The following is a 25756-nucleotide window of genomic DNA, read 5'->3' as shown; positions in this document are numbered from 1 at the left end:
GTGGCTCACACGACCACAAATGCCACAAAGAAACACCCGAAGAGAAAACAAAACCAACTCAAAAGCATCCTCCAGAAGTGGAGAGTCTGGGTACAAAATCAATATATTGATCCTCAAAATATGGGTGATCTTTAATTTTGATTTTAAAAATTTCAATAATTATTTTTAAAATAAATAAATAAATCATGAAGAAAGTATATTAAAAAAAATTAGTTAAACCATAGAAATAATTATTAGAATAAAGGATATCATTCATTCCTTTAATACATAAGTTTGCCCTTCATTAAGATATAATATTGAGTTGAGTTTCATAATCTATATTTTGAGAATTCATTATAGAATTCATTATATATAATAGTTATATGGCCAACACTTCTTAGTATTTTGGCACATAATCCTTTTTGCATGATGTTCATATTTTTATTAAAGAGTCAGATTGAAAATATTAAAGAGTCAGATTGAAAATTCTGCACATAGATGAGTTAAGATATTAACTCCTCACTTATGCACATCCCTGATATAGTTTATCCACGTTCGTAAAAAAAAAAATGTAATTATGCGCCATCATCATTCAACCAATATAGTTTGTATGAGATGAGATTATTTTAGAAAATAGAAGGTTAATAGTCCGCCATCATTATTTTTGGTTAGAGAGAAATTATTTTAAGATATTTCTCTTTTTAAATATATATATATATATATATATATATATATATATATATATATATATATATATATATATATATATATATATGTAATGATTATGTTCTTATTTTGATTTGGTATTGAAAAAATAATCCGACAACCAATTTTTGTTTGAATAATATATGACAAGCGTCTTTTTTTATGATCCGACAACCAATTTTTCTCTCAAAGAACTACTCTTTAGATAACTTTGAGCAGTAGAAAATAAATTGTGCTCTCATATGGTCCTGCTGAGAGAACAATAAACGTGACTTATCCAAATTTATAAAAAAAAAAACATTATACTTTCATAAAATAATAATAATAATAATAATAAATCTCATTTATTTATATTTTTATACCATTAGGCCGATTGAAAGAGTCAACACTCCCTCTTCAAATTGAAAGGCCAAGATTTACTAATGATTTATAAATGTGTATATACATGTATATAGTATGTACATGGAAAAAAAGATAAATTGTAAATTTAAATAAATAAATATATATATATATATATATATAAAGACAAACGCAAATAGAAATGCTTACCACTTTGGGGTTGTTCGGGTTTGTTTGTTTTCTTTTCTTTTCAATAAATTTATGATTTATCTTATTTATTTAAAAATAAAAATAAATAAATGTTTACCACTAAAAATGATTATAGGTCCAAAATTAAATCAAATAAAATAACTTTAAAATAAAATATAATGACATCCAAAATATAATCATTTTGGATTAGATTCATGAAGGAAAGTAAAAAGGAAGAATGGGTTAAGCGGGTCAATATGAACCTTTCCCTTTTTTCACTTAATTTTTTTAATTTAATAAAGGAAAAGAAAAAAAAAATTTAGTTTGACCCTTCAAAACTTCACTTGACCCAATTTCAAATGCTAGAAGTAACCTCCAAATAATTTTATAACTTTTTTTTAAAAGAAATAATGCCTTTAATTTTTTATATAGCCTCATTATTATTATTATTATTATTATTATTATTATTATTATTATTATTATTATTATTATTATTTATTTATTTTTTTATTAAAGTGGATAAACTACAAATTTATTGAAATATAAGAATAGCAAGTACAATAAGAACAACATAAAAGAAACTTGCAACAACATGCCAGGAAACCAAAAAGGAGAATTTGTCACCATAGGTGATAAAATCCAAACAGGAAACGGAAAAAAAAGAGGCAAACAAAGATAAGAGGAAAGAGTCCACCGGGAAGCGACAAAGGTCTATTTAGACTGCCAAAAACATCCGCTAGATCAGGCGAAGACTACTCCATGTCGTTGGAATTTTCCTCTGGCCTCGCATTCAGGAAGACGAGCGAGCACTTCAGCTTTTGAGTTGATTCCGCTAGAACTTGGAGCGGGTCCCTAGCTGCAGAAATCTAATCCAGTAACATATGAATGTTTTTAATTATTACTGTAAGTGAATTCATAGAATGAAAAGTAAATATTCACTTGTTTCTTTCAAGCCAAATGTTCCAAAAATTGCCCAAGCAAGAAGGTTCCACATCGTTCTTTGTTGAACCTCTATGAAAGAAATTCTGGAAGATCAGATCTCTAAAGATAACCTATGAGAAGCTAAGTTTAAGGTACACTTAATAAATCATGTATTACATATGTTTCCTTTTTTCTCTCTTCTTTAACCAAATAAGATTTATCCTTTTTTTTTATTCTTTCTTTCTTAATTTTCTTTATATTTTTTTATTTTAAACATTTTCCATCATCCATCCACCATAACATTTCAAAATGCCCTGCATTTCAAGATGAGCATCTTTGGACAAGGAACGCCCATAACTTCATGTGGATGATCAATATCCATCCATTTCTTTCATAATTAAATTACATTGGCCATTATGAAATGGTGTCACTATCAAGGCTATTAATTCTATATATGAATTTAATAATTATTGACTGACTAATTGCAGCCAAAAATTTCCACAAGAAATACATGCAAGTCTCTTTTATTTATTCTATAGCTTTTTGTTTTTCAGTGAAACACTCTTTCCCCAACATTGTTAAAGAACTATCATTAAAATATATTACTCTAATAAATGAATTTTATGTCAAAATATCTCTTTCTTTTTTTTTTATGAAAAATGGATAAACCACTGATTTATTGAAAAAAAGAAAACAGTACAGGGATAAAATTCTCTCACCAGAAGTGAAGGAGAAAAGTACAATAAAGCAAATGAAAGAAAATAACAGGAGGTAAAAGCATGTTCAGGCGGAAGACACCGTCTGGCATCTCAGGCCTGGTCAGAAGATCTGGTGGTGCAACAACTCTTATGGGTGGTCATGATCGAGATCGCCGGGAGGATTTGAAGCGCTTGCGCTGAAGAAGTCAAGAGAGCGCTTGATTTTCTGTGATGCTTCATTGAGTGTTTGTTGATGTCTATCCGCTGCTGTTAGGAACCATGAAAGAAGCATATTATTAGTTTTAAAAATTATGTTTAAATGTGGTAAATCAGTCTGTTGAAAGATACGAGAGTTCTTTTCAAGCCAAATATTCCATAAAATTGCACGGGAAATGAGGTCCCAGAGTGGTCGGAGTCGAGGTGCAAGGGACAGAATCCAGGAGGTCCACAATATCGGGATGGATTATGGAAGAGAAGATGAATCTAAGGATTGAGTAAAGAATGCCGAGATGCGTTTGGAGAATTCGCAATCGATGAAAAGATGTTGAATGTTCTCGGTACCGTTGTGACAGAGGACACAGGTGTCAGTGGAATTTTGGAAATTACAACCTTTCTTGAATAAGCTAGAGAGAGTGAGGATCTTGTCTTCTCCAGCTAGCCAGCAGAACAGAGTGATTTTGCTAGGGTTACGACTCTTCCAAAAAAGGGGGTACAGTGGGCTGCGGGTTCCACCATCAATCAGATATTTATAATAGGATTTAACTGTGAAAGTGCCACTTTTTTCAAGGTTCCAATTAAGAGAGTCATTCTAAGTGTGAGAACATTCTGGGATAATATCGAGAAGAGGAGATAGTGTGTCTTGTGTGGCCGTATGAAATAAGTGATCTGTGTTATTAATAAATTGTGAGAATTGCCTGATAGTAATCCAAGGAGCTTTACAATCATTGAAAAGGTCAGGCCAATGGTTTCTTAGTAGGATTCCTGCGTGCCAGCGGTCAAACCAAAGAAAGGTATTGGAGCCACTATTGATCTTTTTAGAAATACAGGATCGGAAGGAGGGAAGAGTAGAAGTCACACCCGCCCAGAAAAAAGATTTATTTCTGGGTGGGTTGTGGAAAAGGTTTCCGTTTATATCTCTGATAGAGTAATTGACATGAATAATTTTGGCCCAACCACAATTTGGGTTGCAAGAAAGTTTCCACCACCATTTTCCAAGTAAAGCATTGTTGAAGGTCTGAAGGTCAAGGATACCCCAACCGTCCATATCTTGCGGTCTAGTAATCCTATTCCAGGCAATTAATTTGATACCTTTGGGGCCCAAGTCAGGGCCTTTCTAGAGAAAATCTCTCCGAATTTTGTCAATTTTCTTGATCACCCATGCAGGAAATTTGAAAACCGACATCCAGTATACAGACATAGAGGAAAAGACAGAATTTACAAGAGTTAAACGTCCACCAAGCGATAAATAGTTTGCTTTCCAGGAAGTAAGCCTCGAACGAACCATGCCAGTGATAATAGCCCAGTCATTCCGTCTAGGTCGTCGACCAGAGAGAGGAATACCTAAGTAAGTGATTGGAAGGCTGCTACGGGAACAGTTAAGGATTCTAGCAGAGGAGTGATGGGATTGGAAGCCGTAGTTAGAGGAAAAGAGGCAGCTTTTAGAGTAATTAATTGTCAATCCAGAAGACCCCTCATAAAGATACAATATAAGTTTGATGATTTTTAGGTCTTCATGTCCTCCAGTAGGAAAGATTAGGAGGTTATCAGCATATTGGAAGTGACAAATACTATCAGCATGATTCAGAGGGACCCCAATCAAGACTTTGGATTTGAGCGCATGGAAGAACATAGCGCTCAAAACATCAGTGACCAGGGCAAAGAGTAAAGGAGAAAGGGGATCACCTTGCCTTAGACCTCTTTTACAACGAATGTAACCCTGGGTAGTTCCATTGATAATGAATTGAGCCTTTGCAGTGCTAAGGATGGAGTTGACCCAAGAGAGCCATTTAGGTCCAAAGCCTCTTGCGGCTAGAATATTAAGTAGGAAGTTCCAGTCTACTGAATCAAAAGCTTTTGCAAAATCAACTTTAAAAATGTGACCAAGGCGTTTTCTTTTTTGGAGATTGAAAATGACTTCTTGAGCGCCAACAATATTGTCCGCAATACATCTGCCCTTGATGAAACCAGATTGTGCATCGTCAACTAATAAATTGATTACTGTACTAAGACGATTAGCAAGTATTTTGGAGATGATTTTACAAGTGGAATTGATAAGGCTGATGGGACGGTAATCCGCAACAATGGCAGGCGAATTAATTTTAGCAATAAGAGCGATATGAATCCAGTTAATACGCTCAAGATTAATGGTACCCTCATAGAAGTCTTCGCAAAGTTTGACAATTGAGGGTTGGAGTAGGGTCCAGTGTTTTTGAAAGAAGAACATGGGAAAGCCATCCGGACACGGTGATTTGTCGGGGTTGAGACCAAAAAGCGCAAGTTTAATTTCTTCAGGGAGTGAAAAGGAATTTCAAGTCGTGAGAGATCGATTCTTCCCTTTTGATTAAAAAAAGGAAGTTCCGATCAAGGAGGAATCTATTTGGTAACGAGGTGCCAAAAGGTCGAGCGGTAGTGGTTTGTGAAGATTCTACCGATATGCTCGTTGCCAGTTATCCAATGATCCTCCTGAAGAATGCGAGGGATAAGATTTCTATTTCTCCTTCTGTTAGCGACGTTGTGAAAGAATTTTGTATTGGAGTCCCCTTCTCTAAGCCAAGTAATTCTAGAGCGTTGCTTCCAGTAAATTTCTTCCTGATTTAAAATGGTGTAGAGTTCAGATCGGATTTGAGAAAGACGGTTAGACTCATCCTCAGATAATGGTCTGGTTTCTCCGATAATGTCAATGGAATGTAATTCATACAGGAGATTACATTTTAGGATCTTGGAAGCGCAAAAGGTGTTTTTGGACCAGGTGCGGAGATTGGATTTTAAATGAGCAAGTTTCTTGGATAAGATAAACGCTCCGCAACCAACAGGATTAAGTTCTGACCACCAATCTTGAACAAGAATTGTGATATCAGGATTGGTATACCAGAATTTTTCAAATTTGAAGAGTCGGGATCGCTTAAAGTGTGTTCCAAACTTGAGGCAGATGGGAGAATGATCTGAACCAAATTTGGGGAGATCAAATTGGGTAGATCTGGGATATAAGGAATCCCAATCATGAGAATAAAGAAATCTGTCGAGGCGGACCCAAATAGGATTAGATTGTCCGTTAGTCCATGTGAATTTTCTCCCACTAATAGGGGGATCCATGAGATCAAGCTCACTTAGGAGGTCCTGGGAAGTGATGATATCTCTAGGATTAGAGATGCCGTTATTTTTGTCTTCAAGGGAAAAGACCGTATTGAAGTCTCCACAGACGATCCAGGGAGTTGATATAAGGTTTCTTAAAGTTCGGAGTTCATTCCAGAAATCAATATTAGAAAAATAAAAACAGACAAACACATATTTTTCTTTTTTTTCATAGGTGAGTAATAAACTTATTTAAGCTTTTTTTTATAATATAGATAAGTGCAGTCATTAAGGCTCACAGGAGGGGTATGTATGGTATCGCAAGGGTTTGAGACAAGGTGATCTCTTATCCCACTCTTTTTTGTTCTTGTTACCGATGTACTCAATAACATGTTCACCCATACTTTGCTTTTTGGAGTAGTCTATGGGATGCCATTAGGAGACCAAGTGCGAGTTTGTAACCTGCAGTACATAGACAACCTTTTAGTCATTTCCACAAACGGAATGGAAGATCTTAGAATCGTTAAGCTGATTCTCTACTTGCTTGAGGGACTATCAGGTCTCACTACAAACCTTGCCAAAACGTGCCTCTACTCTACACGAAAAGACTGCCACCTTGACATGGTTAAAGCTGGTACGCTGAACTACACCATGGGTTTACTACCTATAACCTACCTAGGCATCCCAATTTGTGGCAACAAGCCGAGAAAACAAGATTGGGATTTGCTAATCAAGAAAGTGAGAAGCAAGTTATCAACCTAGAAAGCTAGTCAGCTGTCTTTGGCGGGAAGACTCGCCTTAGTCAATTTAGTTTTGTCAGTGGTGCCTACATACTTGTTGTCCATCTCTAAGCTACCAAATTGGGTGATCAAAGTAATATATCGAATCATTAGGGACTTTCTCTAGATAGGTCCGGATATTGACTCCCCAAATGCAGATTGGTTAACTAGGAAAGCATTTGCATACAGGGCAAAGGAGCATGGTAGATGGGGAATTATGAACTTAAGAATTTTTAATGCGGCACTCTTGGGTAAGTGGTGGTGGAAGTTTGTGCACAATACTGACTGGTGTGGAGTACATGTTATAAGATTCAAGTATGGAGTTTTCAGTGGGAATCTCCTTGAAAGGCAAAGAGGAAGATGCTCCTTCTTATGGAGTGGTTTTTTAAGCTATCGACCTGGTTTAAAAAACTGCATTACCCACACCATTCAGAAGAATGGAACACCTACTTCGTTCTGAAGAAACAGATGGTTTGGTGGGCGACCCCTATGAATTTGTGGCCGGAAGTTTTTGTTGAGTCACTATGGCTTGCAGGATTTGTCAAGAACCTTAACTCTCTATTAGAAGAGCTTCCTTTTAATAGAGAGCTGGAGCCAAGTGATTACCTGCAAAATATTACTACGACAGATGATGGAGCTCATGACAATGCAAGTTGGGGTGGTCCCTATCCCATATGGAACCTTATCTGTTAAGTCCTATAATTTTATAAATGATGAAGGTATTCGTTGCCCAGTGGCAAGCTTCTTCTAGTGTAAGCCTTGCCCCAAGAAATTAGTTTGTTCAATTGTTTGGCGTGGAAAAAGAAGATTCTCACTATAGAAAATTTAGCCTGAAGAAGATGCAACAAGCTCCCCACTACCACTTGTGTTTTATATCATGTGGCATGCGAATCAATCGATCATTCGTTTATTCAATGCTCTTTTGTGAAGTAGATTTGGAGCTATTTCTTATAGCCTTTTTAGCTACCGGAATTACGTAATTCTCTTGATGAGATTTGGGGTTTCTGGAGGTCCAAGATATTTTCTCCAAAGAGACATATGGTTGACTTAGTTGCCAAGGCTATGTTATAGATTACTTGGCTTGAAAGATATGCTCGTATTTTTAATGACTGTTCTGCTTCCTCGCTTGTTCATATCTTGAAGATTGACCATATGCTTCTGTCTTGATTAATATTAGCCTTTGACACTAAGGCTGTGTTTGATTGCTCTTTTTTTCCATAGAAAAATTTTTCACGGGTCATTTTCCATCTAAATAGGCTGTTTGTTTGCCAAAATTTTGTGTGAAAATTTTTTCCACAAACTCTATCACATGATCATATTTTCCCTCAAATCAGTGGAAAATTTTTCCTGCCTCCACCCCGGGAAAAGTTTTCCAGGGAAAACATAAAGGGCTATGTGAAAAAATAACGTGCGATTGAAATATTTAAAATAACTTTTCTTTCAAAAATTTTAAAAAAAAGTTTGTCCTTTTCTTTTAATTTTTTTTAAAAATAAATTATATAACTTGATAATATTTTAAATAAATTTATCTAGATCAAGATTCCACGGTATTTTGATGTTAAGATTCAATTGCACATAGCGCTGTTTATAATTTTAATAATTTAAAAAAAAAAATTCATGGAAAATGTGAATTTTTTTTAAGGGAAAATTGATGCAATCAAACAACAAATGAAGTTTTTTCCATGGAAAATTTTATATTTTCCGTGGAAAATAAGAGCAATCAAATAACAAAATCTGAATTTTCCATAGAAAATTTGTTATTTTCTAGCTAGAAAATAATGCCAATCAAACGACTATTTTTTCATTTTCCATGTAAAACTTTTCCATGGAAAAATATTCCATGCAAAAATTTTCTTTTCCAACCATTTTTCATGTTGCTAATCAAACGAAGTCTAAAAGTAGACTGGATGATCAGATTTCTAGCGTTCACCGCGGCCTAGAGCTGATAGTGCCACACACTATCCTTGCTGATGGGCTTCAGACTAGTGGGACAGGAGAAAGAGATCCTGATAAGATGGAAGGCTAGGCTTTTGTTTCATTCCACTTCAAGCAATGGGAGTTGTAGTGTACCGTGTTTTGTATTTCTGTTCTGTTCAATGTTTTTCTCTGTTTTTTTTTGTTCTTTCCACAGCTAGTAGATGTTTTGTTGTCGTTGCTTTTTCAATGAATGTGGTTTATCGGCCTTTTCAAAAAAAAAGTATAGTAATTAATGTATTGTCATTTATTTATTATTTTTTTAAAAAACCGGAGATAAGTGATTACACATTATTTATGTTTCGAGCACACATTAAGAAGTTAAATTTTTTATTTTCCACATGAAAGTTAAATATTATAATTGGCTAATGGAAGCTTATATTTAAGCTAACCAAGTTCGGAGGATTTACAATGTTCTATTTATAGAATAATTGACATTTTAAATTGTTGGGGTTCCGTGACACGTCCGAATATGCGTGTGTGTACCGCAAGTGCACGTGTGTCGAAGTAATAAATACCCGGTGAGTCGGGTAGTCGAATCCACAGGGAACAGGGCTACTAGTACTAACTTCTTCTCTGCTATCTAGCCTAATGATAATGGGATAGTGTGGTGATCTAATGTGCGAAGAGATGAACACCGGAGACGAATATGCAAGGGTAAAATGGAAGGAGAATCTCAATCAGTAAAAGTGGGGTATTCTGGCAATGCTCCCCTAGGATTCGAGTATTAGGTACTCGGATAAGCAAAAGTGTTTCTATGATGAGTAAGTTAAGTCGTGGAAATCCAAACATAATCGGGTCTATCTCTAGATCACCGATACTAGTCCCCTACGAGGTCCCGGTGGAGAAATCACTCAATCTCAACACCTCACACCATATATGACCGCAAAACACTCTAGGGATTCCAAATTGTGTATCCAATTCCTAAAGATTGATCCAACCCTAATTCCCGGCGAAGGATCCTAACCCCCTACAAGGTCCCGGCGGAGAAATCGAGCAATCTCACGCCTCCCACCAAATATGGTTGCATAGAGCTTAGGGAATGGAGATAGAATACACCAATCGGAGGGGAAAGGGGATACTTCACTATCTCATGATTCACCCTCTCAACCCTCTTCAATCTTGAGGTTCTAACCCTAATGGAGATCTCTCTCCCACCAAGGCAACAAATCATGCAAATCCAATCAACCACAAGGATTAATTAAACAAGCAAGCAATGAGAATACAAGATTAAAACTTAATCAAACTCGGATTAAATAGAAACACTAAGCAAATCCACAAAAGATGAGAATCCTAGGGTTCACAAGCCCAAATACCCTCTAGGGTTTTAGCTCTCCATGGAGCAACATACAAAACACACCATCAATGAATGAAAGTACATTAAAACCATAGAAATAAACCCCCTTATATATGAACTGATGGCCTTGATGGAGAGCTTCGACGTCTTGAAGGACCCACTCCGAAGCTAGGTTCACCGGTGGCTTCCTTTATGCTATGACGGAGGAGGAATCGATCAAAGTTGGTGATGAAGCGCCTCCAAAGCCGCAAAGACCTCCTCTCCAAACCCTAGCCGTCTCAACCCTCAAGAGCCGCACAAAAGATCCGAAAGAATAGGGCAAAACGGCTATTTATAGGCCTTAGATCGCGTCTGTCACGTGCCCTCACGCGCCCGTGTGGATTTTCCACGCGCCCGCGTGGGCTGCAAGAATTTCCACATGTCCGGGATCCGAAATTGCTACAGTACTTTTCACAAAACGCGATCCGAACACTCTTCTCTTAAGGCCACATGTCCGGGCACACGTCCATGTGGTAGGCTATAAAACTTTTCTTCATCGACGTATCTTTGAGAGGTCTTGTAATCTTCACAAAGAGAAAGAATATGAAGATGTGGCTGCCTTTGTGCCCTTCCAAATAGTGAATTGACTTGAATCTTCTTGGAAGTTGGCACACATCTCCACGTTTATAAACTCCTCTCGTGTCTTGGTCCTTGAATTGAACAAGAACTCCCAACATTATGTCTTTATAGCCCATCTTTGCTTCCTTTTTACTCTTCAAGGCATTCACAACCTATATGCATAAAAGAACACCAAATACACAATATGAGACATAAACCATAGTAAAAATGATGCTCAATGCATGTAAAACATATATAAAAATATGTCTACTCAAGCATTTATTATTCCGGCATAAGCAATGTTTAGAATTTTTCTGAAGAACTGTAGTAAATTATTGTTCATATGTATGTCATATGTATGGGCACATTTTGATCCACACGGTTCTCAGATTGTACTGTGTACCCTCTTATGTGGGTGCACACTTGCCCACACGGCACTCTGGACACAGTATTTGGCCTCATATGCTAGCATATTTTGGTCGGTATTGCTCCCAGGTTGTGCTATGTGACCTTTTGTGCGGGTGTGAGCATGTATGCTTGCCTATATGACTCTCTAAACCTTTAAACAAAGCTCAAAACACTTCTAAACCCTTTCTTTTGTATTATAATGAAATGTAAAACAATAGATCAAGCTAACAACAAGATTATTCGATGAAATTGCTTCAAATAGAAAGAAAAACCATGAGACTCCTTAGAGCTAGCTATTTGAAATTTATTTCAGTATATTAGTTAAGGGTGATAATGGTTTTCTCTGAATACAATTAAAAGATTATAGCTATACTAACTTTAATGCATCAACAAGAGATTTTCAACAAGTTACGCATCATCTATAAGATGGATTAGCCCAACAAACATCAAAGAGAAGATTGAATATATATGGAAGCAAACCCTACGGTCGAGGAGAGCTACGTGAAAGTAGTTACCTTTTTGAGTTTGGATGAAGTTTTACACATACCGGTTTGTCGCTCAATCTTCTTGCACTATCTCAACACCCTCTCTTCGTTTCTTCTCCCTTCTTGGTTTCACTCTTGCCCCCTTCTTCTCTTTTTTTCACTATCTTATTCAAAGGGGACATGGTTTTATTTTGTTTTGTTTTGTTTTATCTTGGGTGTGGAGCGCATTAATTCGAACTAGCCCACTATTGAGCTGAACCCAACATAAATAATTATTCATTTTATATCAAACACATGAATACTAAAAATAGCAAACCAAATGATGAAGTGATAAAGAAATGTTAAGCTGATTCGAGTCACATACTTCAAAACACTCTTATATTAAGGATAGCAATTCCATACTTTTATGTTTTTAAGTGAACAAGGGTTTTCCAATTTTTATTACAATAATAAGACAAAATTAAGTATTTATATCTTCACTCCTTAGTTTATTATTGTATTTGCACTAATTTTACAAATTCAATTTTCTAAGTAAACTATTTTAATAAATAATAACTATTGTTTTTTCATGAGAACTAGTCCGAAAAGTCTAATTGATAAAAAGGATATGTAGTGATTTTATATCATATTTTAATTTTATGACATTATGCATTTTTTTTAATAAATTAATGTGAGTAACCATGTTCATTTATAAAAATTCAAGAATACATAAAACATAGACATAACCCTAGCCTAGGATCCATACTAGAAGGTAAAAAAATACATAGCATAGAGTCTAATCCGTGGAAGTCATTCCCAATAATCTCCTCCAACTAAGCTGTGCATTGATCCCTCTTGAGAAAAGGCAGGTAAATTTTTTAAGTAGGTTACTAAACTTTGCCTCATTTTCACTTTGATCACCAAACTTCAATTTGTATCAATTTGGTCACTCAATTTTAATTTGATTTCAACCGATAATAAATCAAAGATTTTAACCCCCAATTGATAAGATGTCTTTCTAAAAATCTAAATCAATCCTTCCCATGACACATTATTAATTCTATTAGAGGTGTCCATGTCATCGAAAAAGAGCCACATTATTCATTTGGTGGCCAAAATCCCTTAATTTACTACCAAATGAAATCAAATTAAAATTGAATGATCAAATTGATACAAATTGAAGTTCAGTGATCAAAGTGAAAATGAGCCAAAGTTTAGTGATATGCTAAAAAATTTACCCGAAAAGGCAGGAGTTCACTGGATAAAAGAGTTAATCTCTGTCCGCTTAGTGCACTTAAAACCTTGAAATGCATTAAACCCCAAGAAAGTAGGAGGAAATTCAATGTTACCTTGTAAGTTTGAATAAAAACAGTGTTTGTTATCAAAATGAATTTTTTTTTTCTTTTTTACTAAAGTGGATTAGCCACTAAATTATATATTGCACTCAAGCCAAAAATTCTATAAAATAAAGAGAACGTAAAAGTCTTCAACCATATGCAGTGGCTTGTTCACTAGCAAGGAGTTAAGAGTGCCCCCAGAGATCTTGCAATAAATGGAACTCTAACAAACACTGAAAAGAATGTAGAATTGGTTCCAAATCTGACACGCTATAGGACATAGAAAAATAAAGGCAGTCAAATCTGACACACAATGTAGAAGTTGTGCCTGGCTGGAACCACAGTAACAGCGCTCAAGATAGACCAACATCTCCCGAGCGGTGGAAAGATCAGCAATCTGAGTACGAATGTCAAGAGTGACCGTCTGACAGATCATCATCTTGGTTGTAGAATCATCAACAGCCCATTTCTCAAACTGCTGCTCAAAGGCTGTGAGAAGAGCTGAGGCCTCGGTGGAGGCAGCAGTGTCAAAGAGAGAGAGGGGGCAGTGGGAGCAAGACATGTACCGTCAACGTGGCGAAGAACGCGGACGCCATCGAGAATCCGCTTGATAGTGAGTCACCAAGGAATATAGTTGGTGCCATCAAGCACCACATCGGAATGGTGGAGATTACGGTGACGTATCTCAGGTAACATCCCACGGAATCCATAAGTGTCCATCTGGCACCTTTTTAATCCCATGTGCACAGTTCCAATCATATCAATGTCTTTGCTTTTGAAGGAAAAGACCCAACACTTGTTGTCTTCATGTAATTGGAAAAGGCAGGAAGCCTTGATTCCAGGAACTAGTTGATGAGAGCAAGGAGGCGGGCGGTGGTGTTCGGCGGCGCGGCGTCCGGTGTGGCGCGGGCACGAGCCGAGCGCTGGCACTGGCGGGCTGGGGCCGGGTCGCGGACGCTGGGCGTACTGGGGCGTGGACGCAGTGCGTCAGTGGCGCGAAGGCCAGGGCGTAGGCAGAGGGCGCTTGATCGCTGGCGGGAGCAGCAGTAGCTAGCTGGCCAGCATGGTGGTTAAGCGTAAGTTTTTGAAAGAGTGGATGAAGGAGAAAAGAATAAGAAAAAGATGTAGTGAAGTAGAAAATGAAGGAGAAAAAGTCAGAGAGATGGCCGGAGAGATGGCCGGAGAAGATGGCCGGAGGAAAGCACCTAGTCTGATACCATGTTAAAGGAAGGAAGAAGGATAAAAGAGAGAAGAATGGATCAATGCTCATCAATTGATATCTGAAACAAGTGATCAAGGGGCTACATATAGAAGCAACACATACAAGTATACTCCAATACTCATGTATATATATACATACATACATCTAACATATACATACATCTAACAGTATCTACATTTGGGGAACTAGAGCTGCTCGATCCATTGTAGAATGGAAAGCAAGTGAAAATTGCAGACTTCCCATATTCTATCACTGAAGTAATTTTAAAAAATTAGTAACAGGAATGACAATAGGTAGATACATTAGAATATGCATCAGGCCACATATAGATGAATCTCTTAATGGAGAGAAATCATTAATGGTGTCATTCATCCATGTAATACCACAACATGAGCTTCTCGCTAGTTCTTCCAGGTCCACTGAAGGTTAATTATTCTCCAAGGTTAATTATTCGCCCGTAATATTCGCTTGTGTCTTTCTATCTACTCTAATCTTACTGGTCAGCGCCCTAACCTTATCAAATCTAAAATCTACTTTCCCTCCTGGCTCAATTCTCACTTGTCTTTGAGAATTTGTAGCCTTCTGAATCTTAATCAAGCTGCTTTCCCCTTTCCCTATCTAGGCATCCTCATTTCCCCCAAACGGTTAGCTATCCACTCCTTCCAACCCTTGGTGAATAAGATTAGGCATATTGCTAGTAGATGGTCTAATTTTCATTTATCTCCTGTTGCTAAGTGTATCCTGATTAATTATGTTCTTCTTTCGGTTCCTGTCTATACCATGTCCGTTTACCCTATTCCTGATTCCATACTTTCTGAAATCAATAGAATCGTTAGAAAATTCTTTTAGAGTAAGAACAGCAATGGAAAAGGCATCCATTATGTGAATTGGAAAACCATTATTGAAGGTAAGTCTGAGGGGGCCTTAGGAATCACGAACATCTCAATCGCCTAGCATTCTCTTATGTCTAAGCTCATCTTCCAATACCTGAATAACGATAAGGTCCTTTGGGTTGATCTTCTCAATTTTAAATATGGCAGATTGAATCTTTGGCATTCTTCAATCCCTTCTAAATGTTCTTGGTTGTTTAGAGGCCTTTGCAAATCTGCTACATTTATCAAGCACTACTGTAAAATCAATATTGTTAATCCTAATTGTAGCTCTTTCTTGTGGGATCCCTGGATATTCTATATTCCTGTTGCTCTTAAACCTACGTTCATCAATATGAATATGGATGTTGATCATACCAACATTTCCAATCTTATTCTGAATAATAACTGGGACTTTCATTCTTTGAATTCCTTATTTGGGGATAAATCTGTGAGTTCCAACCTTACTCTGCCCATTGTGGATTTTAATTCTGATTCTCACTGGGTTTGGGAGCCTAAATCCAATTGTTCTAGAATCGCTTCTGCGGTTTACCACCATCTTAATAGTCTTAGCTCTTTTCTGGCGGCTGGTTTGGTTGGCAGCTTATTTGGAGAATTCCTATTGCTCCCAGGTTGAAAAATTTTATATGGATGTGTTTCAAGGGTCGGCTTCCCACTTGTGCATTTCCGTATAACATTAATATTGGTCCCGGTAACCCTTGTGTTTTTTGCAATCTTCATCGCGAGACTATTGATCATTTATTTTATCATTGCTCTCATGCTCTTCATGTCTGGGCGTTGATTAATAGCATTGAGAATCTAAACATCTCCTTTTCGGAAGAGTTTTCTACTAGTCTTTGGCTAACAGATTACGGTTACTCTCAACGTACACTTGCAATCATCGTTGCGGGAGCTTGGTTTATTTGGATCTCTCGTTGTAACATTATCTTCAAGAACCATACTCCGAATTTTTCTAGTGTTGCTCGCAAGGCCATCACTCATGTTTGTGATTTCGATAGCTGGTCATCTGTTCCTTTTGGGAAGAAACTCATCCTCAACAACTTTACCAGCTCTGATGAATATTTTCTTTTCATTCACGCTACTGTCAACAATTCCACACAGGTGAGATCCATTGGTTTTTTCTTATCCAACTCTAATTATGTGATATCTTTTGCAGGTTGTTTATCTCAGTCCCAGCTACTCAATTCCTCAGACGAACTTTTTGCTCTTGAAGTCGCTTTGCAGACCTCGTTGGATCTGAACTCTCACATTAAACATGTTTTCAGTGATCATTTGGAGATTTGCAAGACTGTTTGGAGTCCTGATCATCTCATCTCCTGGCGGTTTCATCCTCAAATTTCTAATGTTAAATTTCTGCTTGACATGCTTGGTTGCCCCAAGATTCATACCATTTTATCTTCGTGGATGATGCCTGCTGTTAACTTAGCCTCCATTGGTTTTAATTATCATCATCTTAACCTTTTCCTTGATGGCAGACAATTGCCTTTTTGGATTATGAGATCTTTCAAGAAGCTTGGCTTTGTATTTTAATTCTCTGTTGCTTGTCGTTGTTAGTGCTCTTGTTAGCTTTCCTGTTTAATGTATTAGCTCTGCATCCTTTTTCTTTAATAAATTCAGCTTCTCAGTTGAGAAATTCTTATTTAAAAAAAACTATATTTAATAATCACAACGACTTCCTCAAGTCTTGATTTATCTGAGACTGTAGTGAACTAAAAATTTTAACATGCGGTTAATTCTAATGATAATTCAATTCCAAAGGAGATAATTATAATTATAGATACCAGGATCTGGGAGACAACTGGTGTGACAAACAACAAACATGATGCCTCCTTGTTTTATTGTTTTGTATTGTATTTGTAACCAAATGTTGCGGTGGGAGATGGCCATAGCCACTCCATGATTATAATAATAGATAAACAACATTAAAGTGAAAATAACTGGTAATTAATTTTATTTATTTTTTTTTTTTTTGAAAAAGTGAATGAATCACATTCATTAAAATAACAAGAAACAAGAACAGAAAAAAGCACATAACTCATAATTAATAGTCCCACATTTTTTTAATTAAATATGAAAGGGTTTAGAGCTCAATAAATAAATTTGGTTTGTCAACCATTGAATGTTACTAACATGTGAAAGGAAGTACATATATTACATATATAATTAATTAATAGTCACATATTTATAAATTTAATAAATACATATATAAATATATAAACTTTGGTCTCTCTCCATTAACTTAACTTAGTGCTCCTATTTCGGAGTAATCAAAAATGCCCTTGCTAGTCGCCGAAACCCAGGTGTCCTCTTTGTCTTCAACATAGGCAGTCGCTGAAGACTCTGTCCACGGCTCATGGCATGTTGATGAACTCACCAACTCGCTATCGCTGTCAGAGAGTTTCTCAAAGGCCTCAAGCCAAGTGCTGAGACCACTATCTGAGCCTTTGCCCTTCTTGGATACCACTGGCACAGACTTCTTGCCTTCAATGATGTTCACCACCTCCGTCATTGTAGGCCTAAGAGATGCAGAAGAGCTGATGCATATCAGAGCTAAATTCAACAGCATCACTGCCTCTTCCTCTGAGTAGTTTGGACCAAGAGTTTTGTCAACAAGTTCAACTAACCTGCCCTGCTTTCTTAGAATATTAGCCTGCAGAACATGGCATTTGATTAGCTCTTATTTTATTGAACCTTATTTTATGAATCTCAAGAACATTAGCTTACCCAATCAAGAAGATGCACACGGTCTTCCTCTGGCTTGTAGTTAATGTTGCTTAACCCACTGACAATCTCCAATAAGACCACTCCAAAGCTGTAAACATCTGCTTTGTCCGTCAGGTAACCTCTCATTGCATATTCTGGTGCCATATATCCTCTACATAACCCATCAAGCAAAATGAGAAAAGATGCTTATTATATGGTTTTCAAGGCAAAGATTTTAGATTTTCTCTAGCTGCATGTCTTGAAAGTAATTTTGATAAATCACCATTAAAAAAAAATTCTCAAACAATATATTTTTTTTTACTTACATGGTCCCAGCAATCCGAGTGCTTATGTGGGTTACATCTTCTCCAGAAAGTCTAGCCAGACCAAAGTCTGATATTTTTGCATTGAGATCTTTATCTAGCAGCACATTAGTTGCCTTTATGTCTCTGTGAACAACTTTCAACCTTGTTTCCTCATGGAGATATGCCAAGCCTCTAGCTACGCCCAGGCAAATTCTATGCCTCGTTGGCCAATCCAATTTTAGTCTTTCTTTTTCAAGACCTGTAAAGCCAAACTCCAGCTTCATTATGTCATTCAATTTATCAATAGAAGTGCAACAATAAAAACATTGGAGAAAAAGTAGACTAAAGCACCAACCGAAAAGAACATTTGCGAGGCTGTTGTTTTCCATGAATTCATAGATCAAAAATAACTGTTTTCCCTCAACGCAACAGCCACAAAGTTTGACAAGATTGGGATGCTGTAGAGCAGATATTATCCCTATCTCATTTATAAATTCGCGATTTCCTTGACTAGACTTTGAAGAAAGCTGCTTCACAGCAATCTGAGAACCATCTGGCAGAACACCCTGTTTCAGATAAACCCATAACTTAATTATGAAAAAGTACCAAAGTGGGTTTTCAGAAGATGAAAATACACCAAGATAAATACCAGCCCATTACAAGGATCCATAGATTACCTTGTAAACTGGTCCAAAACCACCTTCTCCTAGCTTATTTGCATGATCAAAGTTCCTGGTTGCAGCTTTGATCTGCCTTAAGGTGAAAATTCCAGTATGCAACTCCAGGCCTTGAAGTTCTTCATGCTCACATACAAGAAACAGGTTTCCTTAGACTGCATAATCCAAGAATTATATATGTATATAAATATAACAAAAGATGGGGAGTAATCTCATTATCTTACCATGGTTTTCAGCATTTTTTCTTCTCAAGAAAAAGAAGATGAATACTGAGACCAAGACGATCACCAGACAACCAGCAGCCACAGTGCCCAAAATGGTCCCTTTTGGTGGTGACTCATGAATTTCACCGGTATCCAGCTTAAAGTCTACAATACATTTTCAAGTGAAAAGCAAGAACAAGGATCTGAGGATAGACAAACTTACTTTGTGGACACTTACTGTGTTTAACTGAAATAGCTGAAATTAAAGGTCCATGTGCTCCGTAAGATAGAGGAATGTTCCTGGTACCTTTCCCAGCCCACTGCAAGTGAATCTCCAAAGTGTTGCTATTTACCGTAGCATTGAAGCTCTTGATGATAGCCCGACCTGTCCCATTAGCTTCTTTTGCAATATTGAAGTCCTCCAAGACCGTCTCGCCCTACACGCAATTGGTGGGTCAATTTAAGTTCTTAGCGCAAGCTAAAGTTTGCATGCTAGTTAAAAATAGTTAAAAGAGCAAGAGAAAACTATTTCTGAACACAGTGAAATATAACCTGAATAGACACATCAAAGAAGCGCCTTCCTACAGCGAAATAAGTCTGATCATCAGTGAAAATTATCTCAGCAAAGTGTAGGTTCACTGTATAATTTCCATTCATAAGGCAGAGGCCATAGTATGTAAGTGAGAGGGGGCTGCGTCGAGCACTTGTGTACAATTCATTAATAGCATTGGATGGGCCTACTATAGGTGACACATTGTTTGCAATGTATGATTGGCCTGATCCCATGAAATAACCGGTAGAGCTATAAGCCCATTTTTCTTCATAAGATTTGTAACATGACTCCCCTTGAGCGTCAATATCCTCTTGATACTCATTCCCATCAACCATCATGTTGTGGCCACCACAGTTTATAAACAACTCATAATCTGTAAGAGTTTTAAAACACATGTGCAATCAGTAGGAAATAATTTAAGGAAAACAAATAATATAAATTCAGATTTTCTTTTTAAACAAAAAAGGAAAAAAAAGGAAAAAATCTTACGAGAATATATACTCACTTTCTGGTATAGAAGAGCAGGGGTTATTCCTCCTTAAACACGAATTTATCCTGCAAAAGAAAAGCATCTTGAGTGCAAATAAAAAGCAAAGTTGTTTGAATGCAAGCTTACTGAAAGTGTAAATATCTTACGATTTATTATCTGTTGATGAATAACTAGATACCATATTCCTTCAAGCATAAACCAAATGAACAATCAGTAACTAAAACCAGGTTATTAAGAGAAATAAAACCTGATAATTAAATTGAATCCTTACACAAAGCCTGAAGAGCAATCGGTTGGTGCATTGGATGCGTTAAAACTGTTATAAGATATATCACTGTAACATTGTGTATCATCAGTGAAATGTGCAGCACAAGAAAGGCGATATTTAATGATAGAATCAAATTATTTTAAATTAGCATTGCATACATATTTTGTGCACTTGTCAAGATCCACTCTGGTATTGCTCCTGTTAGCTTGTTATTGTTAAGAAATCTGATAAATATTATTAGTCAGTTGGCTTGCATAAAATTCTAAGAGAGTAGACAAGACATTCGGTGTCAGGAATTAACAACAGATACTAGAAATAGGCTCAAAATGATGTAGCAGAAACAAACTCACAAATATATAAGGTTCGGCAGGACTCCTTTTAAGCTGTCTGGAATCTTTCCAGTCAAGGCATTAAAACTCAAATCTCTGCAAACAAAATTATTATATCAGCACATGATTGTAAAAGTCATTTCACACATATTTGCTAAACAATGTTCGTGCGATTTTTAATAACGAAGTCATTTTTTTCAAAGACATTTGATCACAAGAAGATGCGTACGGTAGTGGTTCATGAGCTAAATCCACAAGACTTAATTGGGTTCTTAAACTAAATGGTTCAATTTTGTCTTTAAACCAAATACATTGTTAATTTAGTCTTTGGTATATAAACTCCATTGGCCGTTAATTATCATTTTATGGTCAATATACTAAGCTTGACTTTGCTCCATGTGATATGACCAAACAAAAATTCCACGTCATATATATGATGCGCCAAGTACACATCATTGCTACTCCGCTTGTTCGGATTATGTCGATTTGCTACTAGACTATTTATCTAATGGTTGTCTATATATATATTTATTAATATGAAATTGTATATATTGGATTTTATTTATTTATAATGTAAAGTGAAAGCCATCTGCACAATGGTTGGTATAGCTCTCCCGCTTCAAATCAGAGCATTAGAGTTTTAGGGCATGGAAAGGTTACTCAGTTGGGAGGCTCAGACCTCCAACTCTATTATATATGATGTTATAAAGATTCTCTGTTACATAACTGGGAAAGAACTTTTTTAAATGGCCTAGAACCACTAGTAGTGCATTAGATGACAGTGAGTTTATTTCTCATATAGGGGGTTTAGGGTTCAACTTTCTCTCAAAACATGATTAAATATTAAATGGGTGTGTGAATAATAGTGATTTGTGCACATTATTAACTTTGATTTTTTTATCTATCAATATATATATATATATATAATAAAAAAACATAATATGACTGAGATGAGAGAACAAGCTTACAAGTATTCAGGTATTGTCGTATTCCCAATATAAGTAGGTAGTTCATCAGTTATTGACATGTTTCTCAAAACCCTGTGCTAACCAGTAACCATAAGGCAACATTTAAATTTAAAAAAAAAAGTATAATAGGCATATTGAATCAATTAATAGGAAATACATAGGACTTAGGAAGCAGAAGTGATTGGACTAAGAACCGAAATACAGATCAACATTATTTTATCACATGCAAATGTTTCAGATTTAATGGGTCACACTAGGAATAGTAAAACATTTCCACATTTGGGATCAATTCATCAATCTTTTCCAATTTATGACCAACTGTCTTCTATATAATTAAATTGTTTGATTATCACATTTTTAATCTTTAGGTGCAACACTTTTCTCTATACCAGGTTGATAACTTCTACAATTATAACCCTTGTTAGAGTAAATCCATCTCTATATTCCATTAAATGTATATTCTCCCAAATTTCTCCAATTGATGTCCATATATATATATATATAGATATATAATGAATATGGTTTATCCACTTTTTCAAATATATATATATATATATATGAAAAAAGTATACTTATGTGGAAACAATCACATACAATCTGTACAGATATGTCATGTTTTGTAATGGTGGAAACTTCCCATCACCTCCTTTCAGGTCAGAAACTTCCCTACAAAAATAAACACATTTTCTAAACAGATAATATTAAACAAACTACTTAGTTGAATATAGAGCTTAGTAATTCTTACAGGCTCTCTATGTTTCCCAATCTAGAGATGGGAGGAAAAGGGCCTTCCAAGGAGGTGCCTTGCATCTCTCTGCATAAGCTCAAGGTTCATGTTTCCCACCAATTGAAAATTTTCACAAAATCAAACGCCTTTCATTGACATCTTACTCACAATGTATACAGTTGTGTCCAATTTCCAATGAAACCAGGAATTTTGCCAGTGATGGGATTGCCACCAATTGTGCTGGGAAAAATAAATAGATTTATAAGAGAAGTTCATGTAGAAATGCTGATGGACAATCATCGACTGATTCAAGCACCGTATATGAGAAGAATCAAGTATGAGATTCATTTACAAATGTTTGTGCTAGGTGAATATATATATATATATATATAGTTTGGATGAACAATAAGACTGAATAATAATGACTTACAAGTAAGTAATGTTTTTCAGATTACCCAATGACTCTGGTAACTTCCCAGTGATGTTATTTGCTGCAAGGTAGCTGCAAGAAACAACATTATTGTTGTAAAATTACGGAGCGCTCACACTCAAATTGATTGAAAACCAATAAAATTAAAAAAACAAAATAATAATATAGTAAATCATAAAAAGTTTTATGTGTGAAAAACTCATTTCAGAAAAAGACATCGAATCTCTCATTAGCGTCCCATGACCCTCATTATTTTTATAGTATTCATAAAGGATGCGATATATATCACTCACAGTCGAAGCAAATTTGTTAGATTGCCAAGAGATTGTGGAAGTGGGCCTTCAATCAAGTTACTTTCCAAATATCTATGAGAAAAAATAAAAGTAAATAAGCATGAATGGAAAAAAAAGTTCAAACTAAATGAAATTGAAAAGACAAGGAAGAAGCACATATATACAAGTTTTTAAGGGTGGTGATTCTGCCAAGCTCATCAGGAATTCGTCCAGTAATGCGATTTGCTCCAAGGTAACTACAATTAGAGAATATATTTGTGAGTTCAATGTGTTTGGATAAAAAAAAATTTATATGAAACTTACAGGTTGGTAAGAGGGGTTGAAGCCCATGCGGCAGGGATAGTGCCATTAAGATAATTGAAACTGAGATTTCTGTTGATTAAACAAAGTGTAATAGTAAATTAAGCAAGAAAATAATTAATAACATGATTAAGCCAGTATTAAGAAAGAAGTAATTACATGACTTGGAGGGAGGTGAGATTAGAAAGCTCATCGGGGAGGGAACCTGTGAGGTTTTGGCCCCAGAGGATGATGCTGGTGACGTGGCAGTTATTGGCTTGGCATGCGCCGCACGTGACATTGGCCATCCCATACCAGTTGGATTTGGAGGGTTCCACCCAACCGGAGGTCCCACTGCATGGGTTCACCGAGAAGTCCCAATGCTTACCTAACTTTGCCCCTATTTTCTTTAGCGCTTCCACTATTTACCACAGAATGATTACCACCTAATTATTAGTAACTCCTTATCTTTTATGTTTATTGTGATTTAAAAAAAATTACTTTATATTATCCATATTGTGTAAAGAAAATATTTAAGCATATAAACTGAGTGTTCTAAAATCATATTAAGTGCATTCAGGATAATGTCCTTTTTATTTTTTTATTTATTATTAATTAATTGATGAAAGGATTTTTTTTTTAATAGAATTATTACGCCAGAGATTCACTTAAGAAAAGCATGATTTTAAAATCAATTAGAAAACTTTTTCTTTCAAAGAAATAAAATAAAACATTTCATCTCAATCTTATTTATAACAACACATATATTATAGAAGTCATCTAACACTATGGTTTGAATTTTTTTACAAAAATTATCTTATTATTTATTAAAATATATGAGTCAAAAATCAATTAATAAATAAATAAATAATAGACAATAAATAAATAAATAAAGAAGTCACAAACACAATAACAACACGGCAAAGAGTGAGAACGGAAAGGAAAACAACAAAAGATAAGTAAAACCAAGTTATTAAAAATTATTCTTGAGATTTAAAAATTATATAATTTAAAAATTAATTCTTTCTTCCTTGTTACTTCAAAGAAGTTTTTTCATATTTTTATAATTTTTTTTCAATTTGCAACATGGTTAGTTCTGGTTATTTTTTTATTTTTATTTTAAATAAATTAGTACGATTTCTATTTTATTAAAAAAAATTAGAACAACATGATATCCACACACCATTTAATTGTTGAACTTGAGGTATTAGGATTGTTTTACATAGTTTTTTTTAATAAAATAGATAAATTTTGAGCTATATTTAAAGCAAAAAAGGACAAGTCATAAAAGTAGATAAATTATGAAAACTATATATATATATTAAACAGAAAACAGACTTTTTTATTAACAATAAAACAAGTTCATAAATTTGTGTAAATTTCAAAAAAAAAAAAACCTGAATTTTATTATGTACTGAGAGGCCTAATTTTTTATGTAATCAGACAGACAAAAAGTGATTTAGTTCTGTTCATATTTTGTACCTTAGTTTTTGAAAAAGTGAATAATCGCATGCATTAAGATCCCTAGTTTGTAATAAAACATAATTTATTTATTTTTAATTAAAAAAAATTGAATGATGATATATCAATATGGTCTCATAATGTTTTTTATTTTTAATTTATGTGGTTCATTGATTTTTTAAATAAAAAAAAAAAATCTCATGAACATGGGCGTTGTATGAATAATATTAATAAGAACGGGTGTTGTGAGAGGACTAAAGTTGTCAGTAATGTTATATATTATTTTTATTCCGACAAAAGTTGGTTTAACAAGAAAGATAATATATTAATATGATTTAATGATCTATCATATATGTACATCATATGAATAATGAGAAGGGAAGAAAAGTAGTTAACATGCCTTCACTTTGAGGGAGGGTTTGGTTCCGGCAGTGAACAGTCTCAGAGCAACTCCAAACCAAGGCACAGAGAAGGAGGAGTGGAACAACGCCATCACTGAACCTCATCATCTTCTCCTATTTCTAATCTTTTATCTCTGCTAGAGTAAAACCATCATCTTGATTCTTGAGTGGAGACGTATAGTGGTTCGTTCCTATTTAAGCATGTTCACCACCATCCAAATTTTGAGGAACCATCAGGTCTCCCCTTATTTTCCACAAAAACGTATTGATGTTGGAATTGGACCCTCGTTAATTTCGGTAAAACGACCCAATGTCACGCTTAGTCGGTCACTTGTTAATGTTTTTATTTTGTTTTTGTTTTTTTTTTAATTAATCGGTGATAAACACTCCTCCTTTAAAAGATTGTCAAAAATATAAGTAGGGAGAAAGATACATTAGTTTCGGATTCAGTGGATTATAGATTTTTTAAGAAAATCCTCTTGATATACAACCTAAAAATAAGAAACAACTATTTTTCTCACAAAGAGACTCACATCACGATTAAATAAATTGTACTAATCAACAAAGAAAAAAATAGTG

The 25756-nt window shown here is 35.4% G+C and overlaps 2 protein-coding genes across 2 annotated transcripts; both read right to left on the bottom strand.

Annotated features, from left to right (window-relative positions):
- Positions 1–5423: 5423 nt before the first annotated feature.
- On the bottom strand, positions 5424–6143 carry LOC120251441. Its single transcript, XM_039259960.1, has one exon. It carries the CDS (start codon positions 6141–6143, stop codon positions 5424–5426), a length of 720 nt encoding a protein of 239 aa, XP_039115894.1.
- Positions 6144–17181: 11038 nt separating this feature from the next.
- LOC120251914 (probable LRR receptor-like serine/threonine-protein kinase At1g53440) lies at positions 17182–25425 on the bottom strand. The gene is made up of 23 exons (XM_039260561.1): positions 25177–25425; positions 23496–23736; positions 23340–23408; positions 23201–23272; positions 23037–23108; positions 22744–22815; positions 22482–22553; positions 22332–22400; positions 22181–22252; positions 21587–21658; positions 20640–20714; positions 20448–20513; positions 20293–20355; positions 20168–20206; positions 20037–20086; positions 19531–19904; positions 19217–19415; positions 19000–19143; positions 18776–18894; positions 18454–18664; positions 18120–18357; positions 17815–17965; positions 17182–17740 (listed from the first exon to the last, which is right to left on the bottom strand). The coding sequence occupies exons 1-23, from the start codon at positions 25283–25285 to the stop codon at positions 17330–17332; spliced, it is 3060 nt and encodes a 1019-aa protein (XP_039116495.1). The 5' UTR covers positions 25286–25425; the 3' UTR covers positions 17182–17329.
- Positions 25426–25756: the final 331 nt, after the last annotated feature.

Source organism: Dioscorea cayenensis, chromosome 20, assembly GCF_009730915.1.
Source record: "Dioscorea cayenensis subsp. rotundata cultivar TDr96_F1 chromosome 20, TDr96_F1_v2_PseudoChromosome.rev07_lg8_w22 25.fasta, whole genome shotgun sequence".
Lineage (NCBI taxonomy): Eukaryota > Viridiplantae > Streptophyta > Magnoliopsida > Dioscoreales > Dioscoreaceae > Dioscorea > Dioscorea cayenensis.
Note: the sequence above shows the minus strand (reverse complement) of the source record. Positions and strands in the feature narration are given on the sequence as shown.

Coding starts and splice junctions, on each gene's coding strand:
- LOC120251441 (XM_039259960.1), bottom strand. CDS start 6,143: ATGGATCCCCCTATTAGTGGGAGAAAATTCACATGGACTAACGGACAA.
- LOC120251914 (XM_039260561.1), bottom strand. CDS start 25,285: ATGATGAGGTTCAGTGATGGCGTTGTTCCACTCCTCCTTCTCTGTGCC. Junction 21,659..22,180: donor ATGACATATCTGTACAGATT/GTATGTGATTGT, acceptor TGGTTAGCACAG/GGTTTTGAGAAACATGTCAA. Junction 19,905..20,036: donor CTGCTCTTCTATACCAGAAA/GTGAGTATATAT, acceptor AAACTCTTACAG/ATTATGAGTTGTTTATAAAC.